The sequence below is a fragment of the Molothrus aeneus genome, chromosome 17 (genome assembly GCF_037042795.1).
Source record: "Molothrus aeneus isolate 106 chromosome 17, BPBGC_Maene_1.0, whole genome shotgun sequence".
Taxonomy (NCBI): domain Eukaryota; kingdom Metazoa; phylum Chordata; class Aves; order Passeriformes; family Icteridae; genus Molothrus; species Molothrus aeneus.
Window position 1 is genome coordinate 2,768,974 of NC_089662.1, and position 26,520 is coordinate 2,795,493.

General features: G+C 49.3%; 1 protein-coding gene across 6 annotated transcripts in view; it reads right to left on the bottom strand.

Annotated features, from left to right (window-relative positions):
* CBFA2T2 (CBFA2/RUNX1 partner transcriptional co-repressor 2) overlaps positions 1 to 26,520 on the bottom strand; it is a 61,730-nt gene that overhangs the window by 7,128 nt on the left and 28,082 nt on the right. For all 6 annotated transcript variants that reach the window (XM_066561542.1, XM_066561540.1, XM_066561538.1 and 3 more), the window contains 7 exons: positions 10,488 to 10,631; positions 7,159 to 7,400; positions 5,516 to 5,605; positions 4,631 to 4,812; positions 3,757 to 4,010; positions 3,049 to 3,134; positions 709 to 904 (listed from right to left, as the gene is read on the bottom strand). In XM_066561542.1, the coding sequence (XP_066417639.1) occupies positions 709 to 904; positions 3,049 to 3,134; positions 3,757 to 4,010; positions 4,631 to 4,812; positions 5,516 to 5,605; positions 7,159 to 7,400; positions 10,488 to 10,605 (1,168 nt within the window). In that variant the 5' untranslated portion in view covers positions 10,606 to 10,631. The remainder of the gene's footprint in view (positions 1 to 708; positions 905 to 3,048; positions 3,135 to 3,756; positions 4,011 to 4,630; positions 4,813 to 5,515; positions 5,606 to 7,158; positions 7,401 to 10,487; positions 10,632 to 26,520) is intronic.

Sequence of the window (26,520 nt, forward strand, 5' to 3'; positions counted from 1 at the left end):
ATGGGAAAACTTATCCAGCTTTTTCTCTCTCTGACCAGGCTGTTATAGTATTTGTTGGGAAGTGCCCCAACAAAGGCAGGAATGATGAATCTGACTCCATGTTCTCAGAAGGCTCATTTATTACTTTATGATGCTATATTATATTAAAGAATACTATACTATACTAAAGAACACAGAAAGGATACTTACTGAATGCTAAAAAGATAACAATGAAAACTGGTGACTCTCTCCAGAGTCCTGACACAGCTTGGCCCTGATTGGCCAAAGAGTGAAAACAACTCCCAGCAGAATGCAATGGAACAATCACCTGTGGGTGAACAATCTCCAAACACATTCCCCATGTGAGCACAACACAGGAGAAGCAAATGAGATCAGAATTGTTTTCCTTTTCTCTGAGGCTCCTCAGCTTCCCAGGAGAAAAATCCTGGGCATGAAGGAATTTTTCCAGAGAATGTGAATGCCACACATGTGGGCCATGGACTCTCCATCAAGGGAGAAGCTTCATCCTGCAAAGCTGTGTGTCATCAGAGGGACACATGGCTCGTGTGGCTCCAGGTGTCCCAGAGGCCACCCAGCTCATCCCAGAGACAGCCAAGTGTCACCCAGGCACTTTGAGCGAGGGCAAACACATCTGTGCCATCCACAGCAGTGCTCAACCAAACCCATCCCACGAGTGGCACACAGGACCAGCCCTCCCTGCCCGCTCACCGCTGCCCGCGGAGTCGGCGCTGGCGGGGCTGTGCTGGCGGCTGAGCAGCTCGGTGCCCGCCTTGCGCGGCTCGGCCGTCTCGGAGCAGCGTCTCTTCCAGTAGTTGAGCTCCTCCCTGTCGGCCTCCTGGCAGCGCCGCAGCACCGCCATGGAGCGCCGCGTCTTCTCCACCATCTCCATGATGCAGTTCAGGGCCTGCGGGGCGGGGAAAGGGTCTCAATGGTTATAGGAATGTGTCTCTTGTTAACAGAGTGACATAATGTTCCAGATTGCAATGAAAGATGTTTTCTATTATTACCATCTGTATGGCAGATTATCTTCTGTCAAGTGGGCAGTTTGCCTTATCTCTCTCTTTGAGTGACCACAATCACTCCTCCCTCAAGAGGGGACACTTGCTGATAACAGCCATTGAATGTCCCTGCATGGCTGATAAGAACTACAGCATCCCATTGGGAGATGTGAGCCCAGAGGGAGGAGCCAAGCATTCCTACCTGGATATAATCCAGAGGTTTTGAGACACCAGCACAGCTTCCCCCCCTGGATTCCCCAGAGGAACAGCAGCTGCCTCTTGCCCTGGATCTTCAGAGGAAGAATCCATCCTTCTCTACAGGATCCCCCTTGCTCCAGCAGAACCAGCCCTGACACTGCAGGAGGGCTGAGCCACAATTCCAATAGGACTGCTGCCAGCACCCTGACCCACAGGGTGTCAGGCTGGGTTCTGACTCTGTCAGTGTTGGTTTAGTGCACTGCATTGTTTATTTTAGCCTTTTTTTTTTCTTCCCTATTAAAGAACTGTTATTTCCTGCTCCCATATTTTTGCCTGAGAGCCCCTAAATTTAAAATTTATAGCAATTCAGAGGGGTGGGGAGGGTTTACATTCTCCATTTCAGGGGAGGCTCCTGCCTTCCTTAGCAGACTCCTGTCTTTCCAAACCAAGACACAAAACTATAATTTGTGCCCTTAAAAAGGAAATAAGGCCAGAAGTTTCTCTCCTCAATGAGCTGAAAAGGCATCTCATAAGATCTGGAGGATTTCACCTCAAACTTAAGGATAGCTAATTGGACAGGAGCCAAAAAAGTCCTGCCTGAGCAATTACTAGATATAATACTAGAATATAGATAAATACTAGAAATAGAAGAGATAAAATAATAGTAGAAAAAGAAGAGAACAAAGAAACTAATGGCTTTTGTGGGGTATTTTACCAGGGGCAGGAGGGCCTCTTGCACCTGGATCTGTTTTCCTCTGTAAAGAGTTTTGTTATTTTGCCTTTTATTGAAACCTTTTTGTTTCCAACACTGCCACAGAAGCCATCCTGATTTTATGCCTTCTAAGGTAGCTGAGCTATCTTGGGTGTGAAATAGATCTCCAAGAGCTCATGAGACCTGGCTTGAAGAGAATCATATTTCAACGATGACAGGTTTCACTGTGGAGGGACCATACCAGGCAGATGAGACAAGAGCGAGGTGGTTTCCCTGGATTTGGGATGGTGTCATGCCCAAGGATACAGCACTAGGTTGGGTCACCACAAGAGGCAGCTCAACACCTCCAGGACATGCTCCTAAAAGTGGAGAGGAAAACCCCACCACTTTCCTATGGGATTTGGTTATGATCCTGGTGTCAGTGCTGCCGTCACAGTCCAACTCCAAATATTCAGCTACAGGGCCTCTGCTCCACCCCAACACCATCCCCTCAAAAAAACCCATTAGCTTTAAACCGTGAGGTCTCTGCATTTATGATCAAAGCTGAATTTTAATCCCATCTCTGACAGAAACAGCAGTGAAGTGCCTGGAGGAGCTGCCTTGCTCAGAAGGAAAAAGCTCAGCATAAAATCTGCCAGAAGCACCAGGTCTTGCTGTTGGTGCTTTTTTGGTCCATAAAAAGCTGGCACCTCGGGGAAAAAAAAGTCTTAAAATACAGTAATGATAGGTTTACTCATTTTCTAAGTAAGTCCATATCCTGACTGCACTTAGTGCATCTGTGCACTTGTGCTGGCCAGGGCTGGGGCAGAAAAGATCCCAGTGGAGATAAAGCTGGGGTTGGTTGCTCAGCCAGCCATGGCAGCACCTGGCCATGCTCTGTAGGAGAAGCTCCCCAGCTCTAGACACTTCAGCCACACCAATTTTAGTCTCCACTGACCACGGGCAGAGGAAACCTGCCAGGAAAGCGCTACAGCTCCTCTCAGCCCTCCCCACCATCCACCTGCTTGTGGTGGCTTGTTCCACCACCAGCCACCAGGAGAGCCTGGCTATGGTATCAACAAGGAAATCACCAACTGGAGCAGGTGGAACACTGAGTTGCTGCTTCCCACAGAGCTTCCCACAGCCCCTGCAGTTCCTTACGTGATCGAGATGCTTCCACTCATCCGCCCACTCCCTCTCTGTCAGGCGGTGATCCACCAGCTCGTCCTGGTAGCCTCCATTCAACCCTGCAACAAAACACAGCCACAGAGGGATTGATTAGATGGGTCAGTGGGGAGAGGAGTGGCCCCAAAGCAAGAATAAAGAGCTCTATTTCCAGCTCCACAGAGCTGGGATTTTAAAACACATCTCCAGGTGGCAGCTCTACAGGGGTAATTCCATGCTGGTGCTTTTATATCTCTGTCTGCTACAATCCACTTGTGGCTCCAGCTCTGACCTGCTTGTGGAGCTGGTTCTCCTGTTATAAACTCACAGCAGCTCAGAGCCTGTGATTCAGGCTGTTGTGCTGGAAATACATCATGCACCTCCCACACATCCCTTGGAGAAACAGGGCAGGGGGTCAATCTCTACTCTCCTGCTTTGGAGATCTTGGAAAAGTTAGTTTCTATTTCCCTGCCCTCTCTTCCTCCCTGCTGGGTTGGCTACACTCAACTCACACACTAAGTCCTTCATACAGGGAAATACAAACACTCAATCTTCCTGTTTGTAACTTCCCATGGAGAGCTGTTTCCTCTGAACTCCCTGCAAAGACTCAGCTGTGAGGACATGCCCAGCATCAACCATCTTTGGTACGAGTGGCCAAGCAAAGACCAACACCAAAGCTCAACCAGGAACCCTCCAGGCTCTCACCAAGCCCGCCGTGCCTGTCCCGGATCTCTCTGTGCTCCAACATCTTGCTGGGGTCCCTGTAGAGGTGGGAGGTGGCAATATCTTCCAAGGTGTAGTGCTGGAGGGGTGGTGGGGTGGGGTGGAACTGCCCGCTGGGGTTCATCAGGGGGATGGTGAGGGCAGGGCTGTGCCGGGGTGCGGGGCTGATGGTGCAAACCCTCTTGGCCGGAGGCTCTGTCGGCAGCGGCTCCCTCTCAAAGCTGCTGTCTTCCCTCCTGCAATCACACCAGCACAGACAGGCATTCCTTAGCATCCCATACATGTACTCAGAAAGATGCAGATTTAGAATCAGCAGGGTTTGGGCAGCAAGGATTTTACCACGGGGTAAATGCAGAGAGCTCAAACAAATGCACTCAATTTGTGAGGCGACGCACAAAGTGACCCCGTCAAAGAAAAGGGTTCAGTATGCCTGAGTGTTGTGATTCATCTCTCTGAGCATGACCAAATTAAAATTTCACAGTTTTTATAAATTTGAGGCATGCTCCACATAATTGCATAACAACTTTTATCTTGGAATAAAACGTGGTGAAAATGAAGCGCATCCTTCCCAGCCCTGCCAATGCCTCCGCTCCTTGCCTTGGGGGTGGGAAACTGCTCAGCTCTCTGGCTCAGGCTTTGCAGTGCTACCCAAAAGTCCCTCTGGGACACACCCTGCCTGAAAGAGGAACCCAACCTGAATTCATAGTGCAGTAGGAGCAGTCATTGAAGTCTTAGAACAGCCAGAATTGTTGTTGAGAGTGATAAGATCCTGAATGCCGCTTAAAGCTTTGTCAGCAGCAAAGAGAAAACAAAAGTCACGACTTCAATAACTGAGCAGAGGGACAAAAGCTGTCACCTGTCTGGACTGTGCCTCTTGCCATTGCCATTGACCTCGATGAGCAGCTCAGAGGAGTCAGCAGGAGATGTGGTGTTGGTGTTGAGCAGGATGTGCTCGTGCTGGGCCAGGTACTGGGAGGGCGTTTGCTTGGCAGCGCGGGCACAGTGCAGCAGCTCCCGCTGCAGCAGAGGGAGGTTGGCCTGGAAAACAAGCACAGAGCTGGGTTACAGCAGCTGTTACAAAAGGTTTGGCTTTCATTAATAGCTCAGAGCAGTAACACCTGTGACCCATGACCCCCACTCAGGATCCCCCAGCTCCTGGTGTCTGCACTGGCAGATTTAGCTGTATTTTCCCAGGAGCCTGATGTTGGTAACCCAAAATCCAAGTGTTACAGGAAGCACTGTGTGCTTCCAGCATCTGGTTACCCAGAGGTGTTGTGGAATCCCCGTCCCTAGAATGCTCAAGGCAAGGTTGGACAGGGCTTGGAGCAACCAGGTCTAGTGGAAGGTGTCCCTGCCCATGGCAGGGGGCTGGAATGAGATGAGCTTTAAGGTCCCTTCCAACCCAAATCACCCCGTGATTCTGTGATTTAACCATCCCAGACAGACTCCGTGTGCCAGCACTTCAAACATTCTAGATCTGAACATTTGCAAATAAGATTATAGGCTCAGAAGCTGCCACATGGAGCTCGGTTTGCCTCCTTTATCTCCAGCACACAAGCAGACATATGTGGCTCACAGCACAACGTCAGCCAGTCCCACACGGCCAGCTCTGTGCAGTCTGTCTTGGGCTCCAGCAGTATGCTGTGGTGCTTGCAAGGAGAGCTTTCCCAGCAATGTCACAGTGCCAAGAGGCACAGGCAGGCACACAGAGTGGCAGCAATCCCCAGCAGCTCCCTGTCACCTTCAGGAAGGGGATCACAAATGGCCGCAGGGGGAAGTTGGTCGCCTCTTGCAGCTTGCAGTGAAATTCCTCGATTGTCACCGTTGAGTTCTGAGAAAAGAAATTAAGATATGAAATGGCAATTATTTCTTATTTTTAGACATGTGGGAAATGGCTCCAAATGAACAGAACTGGGAGGGAGACAGCATCTGCTGCTCCAGGACTGACAGTGTTTGCATTGGATCCTGCTGGATGCAGCCAGCAAGGCTCAGGCCAGCAGAGCAGGAATGCTGCACTAGGAGAGGGGTGGGAACTGCCTGGCTCAGCACTCCCCCAGCTCCAGAGTGGGAGGCAGAGGCTGACTCCAGGGCAGCAGGACCCAGCTGGCATCTACTGCATGCTGGGGCAGGCTGTGGGGAGTCAGACTTTGATCCCAGCTGCTCAGAACTGCACACCTTCCTCCCCTTCAGTTCTCCTCATCTAACCTATCCATGGAGTCTCAGCAGCCCTCTGTTTACTGTGGTCCCCTCCTGGTCCAGCCCTGCCTCCCCTGGGGCTGCTCAGGCTGGGTAATGCCTGGGACAGCAGCATTTGATAATCTGCATGTACAAAATGCACCCTGCAGCAACAAGCACGATCTGGGGTGAGAACAACAGCCAAAGGGACCTGGACAGCTTCTCCTTCCTTCCCCAAAAGGGTAGGCTAAGGCACTACCCTACATCCATGGAATGAAATAGGCTATATAAATGCAGCAGCAGCATTTTACATCCAGTGCTTAAGCTCTGGGAGTGACCCAGAGGATGTGGACAGACTCAGGTTTGCCTTGGAAGCAGAAATGATCCATGCTGCTGCAGTCTAGCTCCCTTCAGTGCCTGCTGAGCCTCAAAAGAACACGTGCCAAAAAGCAGAGATCAGTGCAGGAGCTCCAGGGGACCACAGCTGCCCAGGGCTCCAGAGCCTCAGTCCAAGGTCACAGAATGGGTTGGGTTGGAAGCATCCTCAAAGGCCATCTCATTCCACCCCTGCCATGGCAGGGACACCTTCCACTGTCCCAGGTTGCTCCAAGCCCTGTCCAGCCTGGCCTTGGGCACTGCCAGGGAGCCAGGGGCAGCCACAGCTGCTCTGGGCACCTGTGCCAGGGCCTGCCCACCCTCACAGGGAAGAATTTATTCCTAATATGCAATCCAAACCTCCTCTTTTTCAGTTTAAAGCCATTCCCCCTTGTCCTGTCACTCCATGCCTTTGTGCATATGGAGTATCATGTTTAATGCACTGGACAGCATTTCCCCCAGTTATTCTGTATAAATGCAAACACTGGATACAATTCCACAGCAAGACCTGTTCATTTGGGTTTGAAGGGTGTTCTCATGGCAGGGGTTAGGAATGAGGTGATCTTTAAGGTCCCAAATCAAACCATTCTGTGATTCCATGATTTACAGAAAGGCTTTGTCCAATTCCTTCCAGCTTTCCTTAAGTTTAGCTGCACACAATCTCGTGCCTAAGCCACTGGACCAACAGCTTTTTGAAACACAGCAAAGAAAAAATAAATCATTCATTTTCTCAGGAAGCACAAACATAAGAGTCTGGCTTAGCAAAGATGCAAACAAACACTGTGTGCCAGGACCTGGGAAAAGCCAGGCAGCCTGGGATGGTTCAGGACTTACCACGAGTGCCAGGACGAGGGTCCGGACCTTCTCCCCGATCTCTGGTGAGATGTCATTCCCAAACTGCTGCAGGGTGGTGAGGAAACGCTTCAGCTTGCTCAGCTGCCGGGCTCCACACGTGGCTGGGAGCTGCTGGTTGGTCAGTGAGGAGGAGGAGGATGAGGAAGGGCCGTTGCTGAACCTCTGGGGTGGGGATGGGGCCCCGTTCAGGGTCGGGGGGGAATGGTTGATTCCATTGGGCACTGCAAAGGGCAGACAGAAGCCATGCTGAGCACCAGGTGGGCACATCCCTGTGCCCTGGTGCTGAAGTGGATCCATCCTCCAGCCAGGAGGCTCCTGCTGCTGCTGAAGGGCAGCTCAGGTGGCTCCACCTCACCCAAGGAGGGCTGGCAGAGCCTACCCTGTGCCTGCCATCCCTCCCTGGGGATTTACAGGGAGTTTCACAAACACAGTTGTTTTTATCCAACCTGGTCCCATCTGCAACTTTGCCTCCTGTAAGTGGTGAGCATGTTGAAACAGACTGAAGGGCTGGAAGTTTGGGAACTCGGCAAGGGATTAGGATAAATTGTTGACATCCCCACGCTGTGGTTGTGCAATGTCAAGCCCTGTCTGATGAGCAGCTGTGCACTGGGGCCCCAGCTTGGTATAAACCCAGAATTTCAGAGTGAAAAGCACATCACTGGAAAGAGAATCATAGCTGATCCACAGGGCTTATCCTTAAAAACCCAGCCCTGAATCCCTTATGATTTAAGTCCTGACAAGGGGGCCACGAGGTATAAAAAACATTTCAAGTGATGGTGTTCAGAGAAGCCCTGAAACCACCTGGCAGAGCTGCCCCTTGCCTGTGGGAAGAGCAGAAACTTGCTAGAAAAGATGCCAAAATTACTGCTGCAGCTTCATGAGGATCATACCAAATCCTGATGAACCCAGTGTGGGGTTTTTCACAGAAGACAGGAGGTACTTGAACAGTTAAACCACTCTGGGGCATGCCAGGGTTGGAGGCTGGAAAGGCTCCACACACCTGGACCTTCGTGGTGAGCAGAGGAGGGAAACTTAACCAGAGTCAGTTAAGATGCAAGGAAAGATAAGGCTACAGAGACCAACAAAGGTGGTTCCTGCCAACCAAGGGGTGACAGCCCTCACAGACAGATGATGAGATGAAGGTGAAGGCCAGCACTGAGAGGATGGAGGTACAAGGCAATGTGAGCTCATGCCTTTTGTTATGGAGCAAAGCAACCTGAAAAACTCCTGTTTTTTACACCCACTCCCAAAGCAGCAAAGCAACAGGGACGTCAGGATGTACCCACAGGTACAGCTCCACAGAGTACACCAGAGCTGTGTGAAAGGCAAGGCCCTTCTGGTAATTACTCAAAGGCCTTTATTTCACTATAAAAGGGCTACAGATAGGGTGAAGCTGCCAAGAGAAGCTCCTCTCAAACAGCAAAGGCTGTGCAGCTCCGTGCTCTCCGGCGGCCACAACCAAGGCGCTTTCCCCCTTCTCTATTTCACTTCCTCTTATTCTTTCAGATGAAAGCCTGAGGAGAGCAACGGGCTCTATTTATACCTCAGGAGAAAGAGGGGCTGTGTGACACCCCTGGGGCTGTGGGGGACCCTGGGGAGAGGCTGCCAAGGAGGGAGCAGGGGATGCTGGTGGATGGGGGATGCCGTTAGACACGGCCCCGTAACCGCGCTCTGCGCTTCTGGGCTCAGCCCTCCTGACCCTCTGCCAACGGCACCACCACAGGGCAGCTGGCACTTATCTGATCCTGCACATCACCAGGACCTGCTCCACCACACAGCACACAGCAGGGCTGGCACCTCGACTGCCAGGTGAGAGCACAGCGCTGCAGCAAGCGAGGCAGAGCACCATGACCAGCGGGATTGCTGGTTTGGGGACAGCAGGGTGATAAAATTCCTAGGAACAAAGTCATCATCCAAGGCTACTCTTAAATTCTGCCTTAGGTCCTCCACAGTCAAAGGTTTTGCTGTTTATCCAACCCTGTGTTAATGATCCAACCCTGTGTTAATGATCCCTTTGTTCCAGCTGCTCCACCTCACCTGCCCAAGCCAGGGCAGGTCACACCCCCACTGAGTGACCAGGACCCTCTGGTGCAACTGAGAAATGAAAAAGCAAGAATGAACTTCACCATAGGTCACATCTCTCACGTGTCTTGGAAAGAGGCAATTAAGTCATCTGCAATCAGCAGATTCAGGCTTCTTGGCCCTTAACAGCGTGCCAAGCATCCTCATTGGAAAAATTAATTTCTGTCACTTTGCTAATGGTCTTTTTCTGCCTGAGCAAAAGGAGAGCCATTAAAAACGCCTGAGCACATAAAGATGGGGACAATGTGTCTGGCGGGATAACCCAGTGATTAGTGCTGCTGCCAGCACATCACAGTGTGTCCTCCAGGAGGCTGGGCTGGAAATCTCCAAATCCCAGTGCCAGCATGGAACTCTGAGATAGCCCAGACACTGTCATGGACAGCACAGCAACACAGAACCAGCTAGGGAACACTCTGTGCAAGGAAAAGGGGTGAGGAGAGCATGGAAAATATGTACATGCCATGTGTGGGGGTCAGATAACTCCATGCCCAACAAAGTAAAGCAGCTTTGCTCCGGAACAATGCTTTTAAAAAGACATTAAATGGCTTAAATGTTGGCTAAAGAAGGAAAAAAAGAGCCTTTCTAGGCTGTAAGAAAAGGCTGAAGGTCCTTTCCATCCACAGAGTCACCTCTGAGCAACACTCAGCTAGAAGAAGTGGGTGCAAGGCTGTGCTACAGCTGGGTAGGATCAGGACTGACTGTGGCTTAATAGGAAAGATTATAAAGAGAAGATGGAAAAAAGAGAATCTGGATGGACAGCAAGGAATTTTCAAGGCTGGGAAATTAAAAAAATGAAAAACTTTCTAATCTCAGCTGCAGGAATGCTGCCTGCAAAGTGAGATACAGCAGAGTGGGAATTAACTCCTCCAAAAGATAAAGAGGAAAGCCCAGCTCTTGGCTCGCTTGAAGCTGACCTGATAAAAGATTCAATTTCTTAAGGAGTTTATGGTGGAAATCAAGGCTGCACCTGCAAAGAGAAAGACTCAAGGCAGCACCAGGAGCAAGGCAGGAGCAGGCAGGGGGGCAAAGGGGGATTACACAGCCTGTTTTATGTCCTGCATGCAGTACAGAACTGCAGGAAAGCCCCAGTCCCCCCTCCCACATAGCCAGGCAGCATCACCCGCCGTGCCCTGGCTGATGGCTGGGACATCCCAGTGGGTTCTAGGAGCAGAGCCTTCCCTGCTGGCTGGAGCTGGTCCCAGGACAAGCAGCAACACCGGGCTTACGTGCAGTTGGAGTGAAGGACACGGGCCGGGGGCCGCCGGCGTTGACGGGGGGCAGCGGCGGCATGTTGGGAGGAGAGGACCTGGACTGGATCTTCACTTCCACGGGCGATCCGGGCATCACTGGCACCCTCTTCTCACCAGCAACTGTACCAAGAGAAGGTGGCAAGGCTTAGTGACAGTCCCTGACACGCATTTCCCCGCCCAGCACGCCGGGAACAGTTGCAAGGGTGAAGATAAGAGCTGGGGGAAGTCACGCAAGGCTCTCGCGCTGCTCTGGAGGGCCCCGAGCTGGGGACAGGCACCAGGGGTCATGTCTGTGGTGTCTGTGCTCACCATCCCAGTCTCCTGACTCCATCTCCTCAACCCTCATGCCCAAAGATCCTGTTCAAAGTGTTTCTGTCGATTTGCTTTGCCCCTGTTTAAGATCTCTCTGATACACACCTCGCTGAGCCTTTCCAGAGGAATCACAACCTGGGGTTGTAGAGATGAGCTGATATCAGCTACTCACAGCCCCACTCCTGTGTGCAGTCTATGACCAGCTCAAACTGCAGCTTCCTTTGCAGCCTTGAGGGATGCCCCAGCTCAGGGGAGCAGTGTGACCATACTCCCAGCTCCAGTGGCTGGGATCAGCTTCATAAGACAAAAAGGAAGAAACATCCTAATGTAATAGTGGGATGTTTTTGTTTTTTTGAGAGGGGTGTTTTGGGGTATTTTTGGTTTTTAAAGTGCAGACAGCTCAGCAGACAAAGCCTAAGGATCTCCAAAGCACGGCTCCCGTGGGAGCCAGTCCCATTCCAGGGGTGCTTTGTATTGCACTGCCAGCATCTCCAGTGTCCATGACCCCAAAGAAATCACCCCTCAGACATGATGGTCCCCACTCTCTGCTCTTCAAGCTGGCCCTCTCCTCGCTCAATTAACTCACTAACGAGATGTGAGCAGCTTGTCTCCCCCAGGAACACGGCCAGGTCTCCAGCTGCACCCCAGCTCAGGCTGTGAGGGAGCTCAACCCAACTTCCACCTCTGCAGTGGTGCAAACTGGGCTTGGGACCATTAACATGTAATTTGTTATCCACAGCTCTTACCAATATCTGTCAGCTGCAAGAAATTCAGCTTTTGAGCCCAGGCAAACGATTAAATGCTGCATTCCCATAGAGCACTGAATAGGTGGCAAAATTCTGCACTGAAATACAACCCAAACCTGCTACTTCTTGACTCCCAACAACAAAAACGCTGCTTTTGAGAGCAGAGAAAACACAAACTGGCACCTGAGCCCTCGTGCTGCTGCCTGGGATCTGCTCTGTCAGCCCCAGCACCTGCTCTGCCACCGAGCTGCCTCATTTATTTTCCTTATGGCAAGTCATGGGAATGCCAGAGAGGTAACAAATGAACTTTGTTATTCCTAGCATTTCTTTCTGCTGTTTGCAGGAAGGGGGAGCAGGGATGATACACTCTGAAAATCCATGTTTTCCTGCCCTGTCAGTACAGGTGGAATAACTTGGGTTGGAATTGCTACAAAACCCACATCCCAGAACAATTGTGTCTTCATTTATCTAAACCTGCTTTCAAGAAAAGGAAAAAATTCCAGGCTCTGCTTTCATGAAGTGGGGAGATATTGAAGCCATGGGAAACTACAATTAATTTTAACTTATAAGAACTACATTAATCCCATATTGCAAACTACTGTACATGTGGCCCAGCTTCCATACAATTGAACCCTGATGTGCAGACCCTTCCTGTCATTCCCATGCATGAATATGATATTCAGATGAATAACCATGCATTGATGTAGGAACATGACATCATTTATACATGTAGGCACCTATTCCAGCAGGTGAGTTTATCACCAAGAGCAAGGAAAACCCCATGACTTTCCTCTCTAAATAAATGCAGCAAAACAGTGAAATTTTGTACACAAAGTTAGGGGTATTTCTACCACAAAAAGTCTGAGTTCCCTCACTCAGGCAAGGAAGGGACACATTGCTAAATGACCCAAATTATTCAATCAAAGCAGCACTAATTGTGCCTCTCCAGCACTCGGTGTCAGCTGCCCAATGACCATCCAGGGTCCCACTGTCACCCACCTGCCTCTTCCTCTTCTCCCTCTTCCCATGAAATCCCCTTTTCCAGGTGCACATGGCCAATCTGATATTGCCATACTCTGGAGAGCATGAAATCCTTAACTCTTCTCCTATTCCTTCCTAAAATGTTCCTAGGGCACATTAAGAAAGCAGAACTAATTTGGTTAATTTACAGAGAGGGAGATAAATTTTGCATGGAATTTATAACCCCAAAATAAAACCAGCTACTGTGTCAGACACCAAAACTGAAGCCCACAAGAAGCCAACACCTTCCTTTCCAAGCCCACTCCAACAGACAAGAAGCAAACAGGATTGTTAAATTTAAAAGCTTCCTGCTAATGACCTGGGGCATCTATAAATGCAGATAAAAACCATCTTTCTGAAGCTCTCCTTTTTTAGCCTAAACATGTCCATTTAATGAGAATCATCTGAGCAAACCAGGCTGTGACCAAGGGCATGAGTCAGCCTTGAGCTGACCTGGGGCTAAAACTGAGCCAGTGAGCAGCTCCCTGGAGAAAGGCTGCCTTCCTGGACTCATTCTTTCACTTCCACCACTCAGAAATATTTACCAAGAGCAGCTTTTCAGTGCTGCCTCCATTTGCACAGAGAGGATGCAGAGATGCTCCTCAAAATGTGTGCAAGTCACTCAGCTGTGTCACTCACCTAAAGAGTCAAATGCCATCAGAGACTTTGGATGATACTCTAACAAGAACAATTGTTGTCAATGCCTGAATGCTCTGAGCACCAGAGCAAGACACCTGCCCAAACTGGAAACATTGCACTGCTCTCCTTCAAAAGCTCCTTCCAAACCTTACCTGGATCAGAAACACAAATGCTGTTGTCCCTTCTCAAGCAGTGCCTGCAGGAGCAGGCCAGACATATTTATGGCACAACACTTTGTTTGTCAAGCTGCCAAATGCCCAAAGTTTGCAGTGACGCGTGCTCAGCTCTGCACCAGGATGTGCCCAAGGTGACCAGGGACAGAGGCAGCAGTGATGTGGACACTGGGTGGGAGAGCTGCCTTCCCAGCCTCAGACACACTGGAATTACCCATGGGAGGAGGACTCAGAGAAAATAAACCCAATGAGGTGCTGCTTTAGTCCTGGCTCCATGCAGGAATTCCATCTCCACCATCAGTGGAGGGTTTGCAGCGGGGATTCTGCAGCTCTCAGCTGGCATGGGCAGCTGCAGCACAGAGCAGCCTGTGCTCCTGCCCTAGATATTCCTGTGGCCCATTTAAGGAGCCCAGGTGTGCAAGAGCCCAGAAAGCCCCAGGGCTGTGAGTACACCTGGAGCCCTCCCTCTCTCCCTCCCTGAGAAGCTGCAAGGCCCTGGGTTCATCTGCCTCTGCTCTGGCTGTCCGTGTGCACCAGATTTCCTTCGCTGCTCCAGTCGCCATCCTGGCGTAACAAATTAAAAAGGAACATATGTCAGGATTAAGTGCAGCTGATTTTTCTTTCTGGAGAGGAGAAAGAGCTAAGTGAGACAATGGGACAAGAGGCCAAGAAAAAATCTGGGGTCTCAAGTGACGCTCAGAGAGGTCCCACTCCTGCATTCCCAGCTCTCCCAGCACATTTCAGAGGGGCAGTTTCAACACCAGCTCCAGACAGATCTCATCCTATTTATTTTCTTTAAAGAAGTCCTCCTCCACCTATGGTGTTCAGTACAAAGAGTGTTGCTGTGACAGGTAACCTCAGCATTTACTGGCACTATAAACTGTATAAAGAAACTGCTTTATTAATCTCTTCATGCCTGTGGGCTTGAGAAAAGGGAAAAGGCAGAAGAAAAAAAAAAAAAACAGCAACAAGTTAGGGAGTATCTCAACTACACTGGAATTTAAATTAATCCTAAATTCCTCTGGCAATTAGAGAATAAACTAAGTGATGAAAAAGAAGTAAAACAGTGCATGAGGAGAACTGGATGTTACCTTCCCCAAAAAAGCAAGATTAGGAACTGGAGAAGAGTGACAGTGAGGCAGACAAAAACAAATAGTCTCCTCCTCATCCTCTTCCCAAAGCTCAAAATATAATTCAAGGCAGTACCAGGAGGTGCTCCACTCTGCTCAAGACAAAGCCTTGATCTAGATGCCCTGGCAGAGCCATGGATTTGCTGAGACCAAGGGAAGAGAGGAAGAGAGGAAGAGAGGAAGAGAGGAAGAGAGGAAGAGAGGAAGAGAGGAAGAGAGGAAGAGAGGAAGAGAGGAAGAGAGGAAGAGAGGAAGAGAGGAAGAGAGGAAGAGAGGAAGAGAGGAAGAGAGGAAGAGAGGAAGAGAGGAAGAGAGGAAGAGAGGAAGAGAGGAAGAGAGGAAGAGAGGAAGAGAGGAAGAGAGGAAGAGAGGAAGAGAGGAAGAGAGGAAGAGAGGAAGAGAGGAAGAGAGGAAGAGAGGAAGAGCCACTGCCACAGAGCAGAAAATGGGGATGCTTTATATGAATTTACACTGCAGTGTCTGCATGGGCACAATTTAATCCAGTCACCTTCCCGAGAGCACATTCCTGATGCACAGCTAGGATTCCCCTTGGTTCCGTGGCATGAGAGTTAAGGAGGAAGGATGAACTGTGGAGTGATTTTGGAGCTGTCATTTGTAAATAAGCTGCAAAGAGTCAGAACTGTGTCTCACCAACCCATGTGCCAGACTCGAGCTCTCCAGCTTTCTGTAGAAGTCAAACAGTGAAATATCTTGGAAGAAATAAGAGAAAACTACATTAAACATGAGGCAGCCCTGCACCACCAGCAGCTATGCCCAGGTAAGAGTTTGCTTTTCTCTTTGGCAGCTTGCAGGACACAGAACAGGCTCAAAATCAGATCTTGTCAACAAAATTTTTACCACTAAGTGGTTATATTGCAAACCTGTAAATTAACAAAGGTGGCTTTTGAGTAAAAGGCTGTGTACAAGGGTTTGCCCAGTGGTGCAGTCTCAGGAGGGAAAGCATGACATGGTTTCAGACAGAAAGAAGAAGTTTGATCAAAGCAGATGTTTTCAACTTTCATCTGGATCAGGCAGAACATATTCATAACCTAAAAGGCCTCTCCTCACCCCAAAAAGTTAAAACCCCAAATTCATCCCTGCCTCTTGAGAGCAAGGGACTGGAGAACTGTCCCAGTAACAACAGCCAAGGTCAGGTCCAGCAGGAGAAATTCTTTGGTCACCCACGAGCCAGGTCTGAGCTTATTCCAGAGCCAGTGAACAACCAGACACCCCAAAGGTGATCCAGCCCATCCCAAAACATCCCTCAAAGCAAGGGAGATCTGCCACACCTCTCTTTCCTCTGGCCCTGCCACCTCAGGTGAGCACTTGGCATGAATTGATTATAGCCCACCTACAAGTCAGCAAAATGAACCCTTCCTACAAACAGTCCTGGGAACTTCTTCCCCCACTGTTTATATGGATTTAGATAGAGCAATGCCAAACTTGGCTAAATGGATAGAGAGGCCACTGGAAAGAGGGAAAAGAAGGAGGGACAGACCTTTAACAGCCCCCTCTGACCCAAACTATTCTATAACTCTGCAAGCAGCTCCATGTCTCATGCTGGAGGGCAGGCCAGGGACTGCCCCAGCCCAGCCCTGACATCCCCAGTGAGGAGGATGTGCTGCAGTTGGCTCGTCACAGGGTCCCTGTTGATCATCTGAATGCAGACGAGAGGCAGCAGCAGTGTAACCTGACCTGATAATGTAAATAGGGTGAAATGAAATATGGTTCGCCACCTCCCCAGCTTTGGCGAATGTTTATTTTGAATAACATGCTTATCTGCTCCAACTGCTCACCATCTGTTTTCAGTCTCCACCAAGCTAATATTTTTCACATTTAGGAACTGAGAAATGGGAAGAATTACATTTAAATTTTATTAACATCTTTCCTCCGCTCCAAGGTTGCCTTTCCCTCCCCTTGATGGCTCTAAGCCATCTGTAGAGCACCTTTGCAGCTCTCCAAGGCATGCAGATGAGAGGTGATCTACATGCAAAGCAAGAGCATCGTTACTCAGGCTTCCAGAAGATGCCATTTACTGCTTCTCCACCACAATTCCCTCCCTCACCTGCTTCCAGACAGCTTCCCCCAAGCTCAAACTCCAATCACATCGTCAAGGGAGAAGTAATATTTTATCTTTTTGCAGCATTGCTGCATCAAAAAGCGATGGAGAGGGAAGATAAGCATCAGGAACAAGGCAGCCAACACAGCAGCTTTGAGAAAAAAAAGGATGGTTGGGTCTGTCCCAATTTGGAGGAGAGTGAGCCACTGGGAGGTCTGTAGTCAGGATGACTTCTCTCTACAAATATTGACATTTATTTGCTTGTGGGGTGGTTTCTAGAGGTCTTTCTTTGCTTGAGTCAACAAAAGGTGATTTACAACCAGCACTGGGGGACACGAGTGTGTGGCATAACCAGGTCACCAGCAAGGGCTGGTCACAGGAGGTCCCTGACCACCCTCCTCCCTCCATGCCATGCAGTTGGCCAAGATGCTACTACAGCACCAGTGGCAGTGGGTAACTCATGGCCCTGTACAGATATTTCCCCCACTCCATGTGATCAGCCTATTTTTACCCCATTTAGCTCGGGTTTATGGCACATCCCAGCTCCTGAGCTGTAAGATGCTGTGGGAGTGGAGAGGGCTAGGCACCTCTCAGGAGAGCCTTGCATCACACAGGAGGGAGCTGCTGAGCCTGGGAGAGGCATTTTATAAATCAAAAATAAACGCGTGTATCTCCATTGCCATCTAGTCCTCTCCCACACACAGCTGTTTCACTTTAAATCTCAATTCAATGTGAAACTCAGATAGAAGAACTTGAAAGAGCAAAGTATGTTATCGTTCACAAGCAGTCCAGAAAGCAGTTAATAAGGGAAATAAGATTAATAATTTATTCCTGAAGGCAGACTGCAGATCTTTATCCGTCTTGCCCTTCAGTGATTTTTATAAAATCCTATTAATGTGCCTGGCTCTAGGAACTCAGCAGTAGCACAGGTTGGATTTGGGGCAGCTCCCAGGCAGACAAGGCGGCGGCAGCTCCAGCTCTGCCTGTGCCATGGCCATGGCAGACCCAGCAGCACAAACCTTCCTGTAGGGCACTCCTGCCTCCAGAGCCTTCCTCTGGGGCCACAGACTCAGGCCAGGACCAACCCTGCATGTGGGATTCACCCCACAAACTATCACATCCAACACACCCCACAGCTGTTGTACATCAAGCCCCCAAACTCATCTTGCTTCTAGAAGAACACAAACCACCCTGTTGTGGTAATCCCCACTCTCCTGCTCTCTTTCCATGAAGGAGGCAGGGAATATTTACCCTGACAGCCATTTCCACCCAGGAGCTGTGGCTGCTGTAGCCACAGCCATTCCCTTCCCACACCACTAGCATCCCTACCAGTAAATTCTGGGGACCCAACTCCATCCCTTGATGTCCCTGGCAGCAGCTTTTGCTCATCACTGTCTCAAAGGGATGCTGTGAGCTCTGCCAGGGAGCCCGAGGTGCCCTGGGTCATGGAACCCTCCTCATCCTCACCAGCTGATTGCTCTGCTCTCATCAGAGACAGCCACCCCAGAGGGAGGCATACACTCCTGGAATATAGCCCAGGAGAAAACATTCCTGGAAACCAAGGCCTGCATTGCAGTTTTTGGATAGGAAGCACTTTGGGGATTGAAGGGAGTGATGCAGCCTCCCCAAACCATCCCTTTGGCTGGGCTATAACCTGGGACAGGGCACTCGTTCAGCAAAGCCAGAATTCCTCACTAATTCATTTGCTTAGATACTGCTAAGTATTTTGGTAATTTTTCATTAATTCCTTGTTCCATTTAACATCACAGAATCAAGACTATTTTTTTTTTCTTTTAAATCACCCACTCCCATAACAATATTAAGCAATATTTCCTCCTCCGCACTATCTACTCCTTGGGCTAAAGCACTGGGAATGAAAAATGAAAGCAGTTACAGATATCAAACGGGCAATTATCACAATCATGGCAAAAAATGACATCTTCAAAGTCTCAGCTTGCTGCACTGCTCTCCAAAGCCTCTGACTCTGAGCAGAACAACAGTGGCAGGAGCAAAGTTTCCAGATGGGAACATCTGTGTCTCATTTGCCTCAGGGAAGAAAACACCAGGAAGATTTACGGCTCCTGAGGCTGGTGGAGCCCAGACACAACACGTACAGGAGGGGATACCATGGAGAAAGGCTTGGAGCAACAGCCTGCTAGCAAAGATTGGGTGTTTGTAATTCATGATTATTCTGCGGTGCTTCTACATGTGGGGAAATGAGATGTCAGGGCAAAAGAGAGTTTGGGTTTTGCTTGTTGTAAATGCTGTGTAGAGTGAAAGTAAGAGTTGAGTTAATTATGCTTGTATTAAAAAAATAAAATAAAAGCAGCACTTTTACCATCTCAGCTATTTTTAGATAGAAAAATTCATTTTAGAGTTGGCTTTAAGGGGTTACACTCCTAAAAGGTTTGAAATTGCTCCCTGCCCAGAGCATCAAGGCCATGGATTCACCCCTCTGGGGTCCAGTGAACACCAATTTTACACCAGAGAGTAAGCAGTGATCCAACAAGTGGGAAACTCATGGTTGAGTGACCAAGTCTCCCCTGGCAATGGCAGTAAAAACCCATTTCCCTTAGAAGCATTCCTTAAATTCTGCCACAGTTTAGGGACCACATTTCCAAAGGTGGGCAGGCCTATAATCCACAGGTTATACACAAGAACAACTGAGCACTGTAATTTTGAGAGTGCAAATCTGTTTTTCATTCTGCCTAGGCTAAACACCATGGAGTAAATAAAGCTGGAACTTTTGTACCTGTAAAATTCTGGGAGGTCCAAAAGAGGGAAAACACAGTGAAACAAGCTCTAAGTTTAGAAAGCATTTTCCACCTTAACAGAGGCTTCGAGACAGCCTTTAGGACATGATTTTATCTAGCCCTCATAAATCCTTTTAAAACTTGGACTGCTGGCCATTTAACAAGCAGCTCCACCCTTCTCCTGCTCTCCAGATGAAACACATTCACACTGGGCTCCATTTTGTTCCCTCCTTCTCCAACCCAGCAGTACCAGCAAAGCAGCAGAGCCTGGGGAACCGTGGTTAATTGGCATCCTCTAATTACTAATTAGCTCCAAGGGGCTCTCTGCAGCTCCAAACAGTCAATGGGAATGCATCCACTGATTTAAACAGGCTTGGGAAAAGCAGAGCTGCTGGAGCAGGCTCTGAGGAGTGACCCAGGGAACTCACAGGGAACCCACAGCTCCCCAAGGAGGAGCCAGCACGGGGCCACCACCACTGCAGCCCTTGCTGGGCTTCCCAGGAGCAGCTCTGGAGGAGCCTCAGGGAGGGTTACAGGGTTCTCTCCTCCAAGGGGAGCATTCCCAGGGGGTTCTGGCTGCTCTGCAGCTTCTCCTGCACCTCTCACACAGATGCTGCAATTAGAGGTGGCCGAGCAGTGTTTGTGGTTCAAAAATCCATCATAAGAGATTTAAGGCACAAATTCATCCCACCACCACCCCACAAGCTCCATTAGGACCCTGAGCCTCCTCACTGCACAGCTTTACCAGAAGAGCTGAGGAGAGGGCACAGAGCAGAGCCCAGCAGGAGCTGCTGGCCACCAGTGCAGTGAGGCCACAGCTGCCACTCTGCAGCACTGCCCTGCTCCCTGCTCAGCTGCTCCAGGAAACCCAGGGCAGCACTGCAGGTCTGGCATTCCCATGGCTTCCCCAGGATGACCCCTTCCCAAGGGAATGCTGCAGCTTCTGCACTGTGAGCCTGGCTCATCCCAAAAGTGAGGGTCACCAGGTGAGTGAGCCTCCTTTTTCACTGCCTGGTGTTTTATGTCCCAGCTCTCAGTTCCAGTAGGAAAAGTTGTGTAAAAGGAGGACATGTTCTAGCCATAAGAAACTGAGGAGGTGCTGAGAAGGATGCTGTTTCTGGGTCAGCACAGCAAGCCCCTTTGCTGAAGGCTTCTCACCACAGTGCAGGATGAATCCCTGCCTCTCCAAGGATAATAATTTGGGGAGTTTCCTCTGAGAAAATCATCCCATTGAGCAGAGGCCACTGCACTACCTGGTGCAATTTTAACCCCAAGCAGCTGAGGGATGATGTGATACCCCTTATCACAGTGCCAGGTGAGCTCAGATCCCAACCCCACAGCTCCTGGCACTTCAGATCCTGCCCACCTCTGTGCCTCTGCTCCCACTTAGCTGCTGGGAATAAGTTTGGCCACACACAGGACAAGCTCCTACAGAGATGGGCAAGGTCTGTACAAAAGCTCCCACAGATTGTTATGAGGGCAGCAAGGTTTACTCCAGTTTTTTGTCATCAGAGAACTCAGAAATCCCTCAGCCACAGCAGCTCCTTCAGGAGGGACAGCCTTGTCTGTGCCAACATGTCCTTCCCCCAGGATCCCTGAGATCCACAGTGTTCCTGCCTCGCTGGGTACAACAAACACAGGCACTGTCCATGACTTGGACAGGTCCCCATCCCACACTGACACACCCCAGGATCTGCACAGCAGGGCAGAGACAGCCTGGAGCACCTTGGAAGTTCAAGCAACACAAGGAAAAAAGGGAACAGCCTGAAAAATCATTAAATCTTTCAAAATAAAAGGATGAAATCAAACCCACCTTAAAATCACCCAGTGAATGAAGATTTGGGAGCTTTAAATCTGATTACTAAAGACATACTGGAGGAGTTTAAAGTCAAGCTTTAAAACCATTTAAGAAGACATCCCTCTTGCTGTCCTCCATCTTCCAAACGCTGGTGCTTGATGGTTTGGTCTCCAACACTATAAATGAACCTTAAAACCAGCACTGACCTCAGAAAACAACCAGTACTGAACAAATCTGGGTTTCTTAGAGCATCATGAATATCACTGAGCACAGAGATCTGGGCTAAGGAGAACAGGAGCAGCAGCTCTGGGGTTTAAGAGCAGGGGTATCCAGTGAGTAGAGAGTTCTCCAAATGAGTAAAGCACAATCTGGGATAAAAAAGTCTCTGCATACCAGGCAGACACAAAGCAGCAGTGCTAGCAGCTCAAGCACCACTACCAATAACTGTAAATAACAGCAATTAAAAAAAAAAACAAAAAACAAACAAGGTCACTTCTGAAAGAAGTGAGATCTCAAGGCAGAAAACCACATTTAATCCATAACAACCAACGTGACCGCAGAGAGGCGCAAATAATACCAAGGACACCCAAAGCTATTACAAAAGCTTATAATAAACTAGGAAAAAACCCCCAAACTAACAACAAACCTGTTTGTTAAGCACAGACCAGGTACAAATCCTGACCATCTGGAGAAGGAAGCAGTCCAGAAACTCATAGTCAGATGGGCCAGTTTAGATGAAAACAATGGTCATTTCAGCAAAAAACAAAACAGAAACCAAATGCAGTGCAAAACAAACCACTAACCAAGTTCTACCACAAACCCAAAATGAAGCAATCAAGGAAGGATACAGAAAAACATCCCCCTTGGGTGTCTGAAGTCATAGCATTTCCAAATATAAAGCAGACTCTAACACAGAGTCTCCCTTCTCCAGATGGAGGCTGAAGAGCAGGAGCTCATCACTGCCAGCCAGCCCAGGGCTAAAGCTCCACCAGGTTTTGTCCAAAACTGGGTAAGTTGTCCAAGAAATCAAGGAGGAACTTGGGAAAGATTTGAGAAATCTCTTCCATCCTCACTATTTCCAAGTGCCAGAGGGGACTCCATCCCTCTGTCAGTGAGTGTCTGCAGGGAAGGGTCACAGCAGGGACAGACTCTACTCTGTGAGGACAAGAGGAATGGCCAGGAAACGATGCCCAGGAAGTCACACCTGAGCATGAAAACTTCTTTACTGTGTGGGAATGCTCAGGGAGGGCAAATATCTCCCTCATTGGAGGTGTTCCAGAACTGTCTGGACACAACCCTGTGCCACGTGCTCTGGGATGACCCAGAGCAGGAGTGTCCCTTGCCCCACAGCCAGGCTGGCTCTCCCAGCAGCCCTGGCACTGCTGCCCACACCAACACCCCTCTGAGTGCCCTGCTGATATTGCTGAGGTAGCCAAGCCTCACTAATGAGTCCCCAGCTCCCTGGCTCTGTGGAGAGCTCACTTCATTCACTTGGGCGCTAAGTGCATTCAGTGCTGCCCAGCCAATAGTCCCTGCCATCAGTGGCACACACAGGAGCCCTGCCAAGATGACAATTCTGCCTCTTAAAAACACTCCTCACACCACTACACAAATGGCTTCTCCTCTGTGCCCCAAGCCTGACCAGCCTGTGGGAAATTTCCACCATTCCCCAGAGCTGGAAGCACAGGAGGAACACACTCAGGGTGTGTTTGGAGGGGTGTGGGGCCCTGATGGTGTAGAGGGGTCCTTACACACCTGGAGCCCCAAGAGCCAGCATCCCCTGCAGAGTCCAGGCACAGAGAGGTGAGGATGGACAGGAGAACCATCAAAGTTCAGTGTTTAGAATCATGGAATGGTTTGGGTGGGAAGGGACCTTGAAGATCACTCTGTTCCAAACCCCTGAACAACTTCCACCAGACCAGGTCACTCCAAGCCCTGTCCAACTGGAACATGGACACTGCCAGGGATGGGGGACCCACAACTTCTTGGTCTGCTCAGGAAGCACAGCAGTGACTGTTTCTGTGTGCCTCCTTCCCCTCCCTCTCAGAGGTGGAGAATTTCCATGGATAACCTCTGGAGATTCAGTGATGCACAGGGACTGGAGAGGGAAGGCTGGCTCAGCTGCTGCTGCACTCACTTTCAACCCATCACACAGCAACACAGCACAGACAAGACTTCCCAATTCATCATTCTTAGGCTTGGCCTCAGATAGTTACCACTAATCTGCATTAACCTGCTCCCCATCAACTGGAGCACAGGGGAAAGACAAAAACCCAAAAAGCTCAAAATTGTGAGACCAGGGCACAGAACAACCCAGCAAACCCCCAAGTTTGTTCTCAACTGCCATTTTCCTTCCCTGGTCACAGCAAAGCCTGTGACACCGTGCCTATAAATTTCCTCTAATGATGCAGCAGTGAGGCAGAGCCCCATCTGTGCCTGGGCACAGGTGAGACTTTTCACTATCGTGTAAGTGCAGGCTGCCTTTCAAATACACTCACCAGCCCATTAGGCAAATTAGATTTGCATATGAGAGGATAACTAGAAAGTCAAGAAATAGGCCCTGAAGGAAAATACATTCTGTAAGCTACATGTCCCTGGGAAGATGTGGACAGGGAGTTTGCTGTCCATCCCTCTAGGGCTACTTTAGGTTTTCATGGTGTTCAGGTTTCTCTCAGTACTGGCATGGGTTTGAGGACAGCCTCTTTACCAGGCAGAACTGGAGGCAGACAAAGACATCTGCATCCCTATCTCCCTAAAAAGATGCCCAATTCTGCAGGGAAATGCATCATTTGCAGGTTCTGCCTTGCAATATGCTGGAAAGGAGATTAAAATACTACTGGTGTGAGAATTTCAATTGATCCCACCTGGGTTTCAATAACATATCACTGAAGTACAGAATTACTTCCAGCACCCTAAGAAGGTCCAGAGGCACATGACACCCAGTGGTATGGCATTACACAGGTGTCCCATGTCACTGAGGACACCCATGTGGACTAAACAGTTCTGCTCAGGTGATTCTGAAGAATTCATCCGCCTGCACATGCTTGGTTTTTTTTTTCCTGGTGAGTGTATGCAAAACAGAGACAACCTAGCTCATCTCCCAGAATCCAGATGGCACTTGCAAACCTTGTCTGTGTATCAAATGTTGTTTTTTAGATCAAGTGTCCCTGGTTGACAACACAGAACTTCACGATGCTATCTTTAGATAGGCTTCTCTGCAAAGAAACACCCTTGGAGCATACGTTGCAGGAATATGCTAATGTGGCAGGGTGTTTTCAGTGGCCACAAATGGATCTGTTCCTGGGAGCTCAGACACCCCACAACAAGCTGAGACTGGCTGGAGATGAAGGGTCACCCAGCTCCCATGGAAAAGAGGCGCCAAGAAGTTAAAAATTGCAGAGAAAGGTTAAATTACACCACTGGAGAGAGGCAGGGTGAGCTCACAGCAAGTGCACTCACACACAAGTGATGATTACAAAAAAACTCTACTAAATGGGTGAGGGCAGCTCAAAACAGACAGCAAAATCTGAAACTTTCCATTCCTTGACTTCTCCTACAAGTTTAGAGATTCTTACCCTATTTCCTATTCAGCTGACTGCAAGGATCTTATAAAAACCCAGTGATTTTTCTTCCTCAAGGTCTTCACTTCCTCCTCCACATCTCATGCAAAGATAAAAGCAGCACATGCAAACTAAGTTCTTTAAAACTAACCCATTAATAAAGAACAAAACTCTACAAAACTTGCAGTTTGACATATTCCTGAGATAATCATGTTACCTTCAATGAAAAAAAACTGTAGCAGTTGTTAATAGAAAACAGCAGCACCCCTCAAAAAACCCACCCTGAGCTGTTTTCTATTCTCCTCAGCTCCAAGAACAAGAATCATCACCTGCATGTGAAAAAGCATGAAAAAACCCCTGACTTATACACTGTCCCCACTAAGCAGCAAAATGGCCTGACAAAAACCAAAAAAACCCAAAGAAAGCTGCAGAAACAGGTTATGGTACAGCTCAACCCTGGGATCAGAAGGTGACACCAAGAGCACTGAGGTGGCAGAAATAACCCCTCATGCCCGCTGCTGAAAAGAACATTTCAGAACAGTGACATCAGGTAAAGCAGCAGCTTTTGAAAAAAGAAAGTGATCCAGGAGGTAGCTCCTTCCATATTGCAGGCGCTCACAGTAAACACCATATGGCCTGTTAATTTAATTAGGGAGAAGAAACCCCCTAAGTTTGAGATTTGACTTTGAAGGGTTTAAAACAAGTCTGAGGAAAATCACTCGAGATATTCCATGAGGTTGCCTTGCCTCCTTCATCCACATTCTGACCTGCTGTACCTGGTGTACAGGCCTGGTGCTACCCCAGGCTGCACACACCCCCCTAAAGAGTTGGAATTCTTTTAGAAGTCCACCACTGTTCCCACCACTGCACCTGCACAGATGCCTCCCAGGAAGATCTGGGTAGTCACTGCCAGGCAGCCAAGCCAGGAGAGGGCTGGATCAGGAAGGAGGGAAGTACAGTGAATAAAGCAAGTACTTCAGCTGAACAATATTCTCAGATAGCAAGCAGAATTTTTATTTTAAATCCTCACAATCTACACTGGCAGGTCCCACCTGTCAAAGACAGGATGCAGCTCGTGCTGAAGGTCAGCCTGGCAAATGGTGGAACACCAATGGTGAGACACAAAGCCTCAGGGCAAGTCCACTCCCCATCCATAAGTAAATTTGCATCTGTAATCTTGAGATCAACCAACCAAGCTCCAACTGTCCCTAAAGACTTTTGTATCTGAGCAAAATCTCAGTGCAGTGCTGAATAAAATGTCATTCTCCATTATGGATGTATCTTCCATGTCTCTGTGAGCAGAGAGGGCATTCCTAGGATCATTTCCAGTTAGGGGTTTGCTTTCCTGCATCTGTACCACCATGGGACACTGCAGCACCACTGCCAGGTCTCTGCACAAACTGCTCAGTGCGTCATCAGCAGGAACAAGAGAGACCCCATGGAAGTGGCTGCTGGGGCACCAGCAAGGATGCAAAGCCACAAAAGGTGATGATTCCCTGAGGAATGGCCTCCCAAGCTGGAAGAGCTGAGGCTGACAAGGCTCCTGCAGGGTCTCACCTTCAGCAGCCCGAGGCCCAGGCAGCAGCAGGAACATCTCCATGGTGCTCCAAGGACCACCATCCATCCCCTCAGGAGCTGCTCTGGCAGGAGCCTCCAGCACAAACCCCACCAGCACAGCCCTGGGGGTCCCAGCTGGGAGAGGGAAACCCAACACTTCTCCAGAGAGGTGCCACCAACCTACCTCGGGCCTGGGTCAGGGCTTTGGCCTCCAGGCTGCTCGGGCAAGGGCACAGAGGGAAGCTCTGCCTGGTGCCTCCAG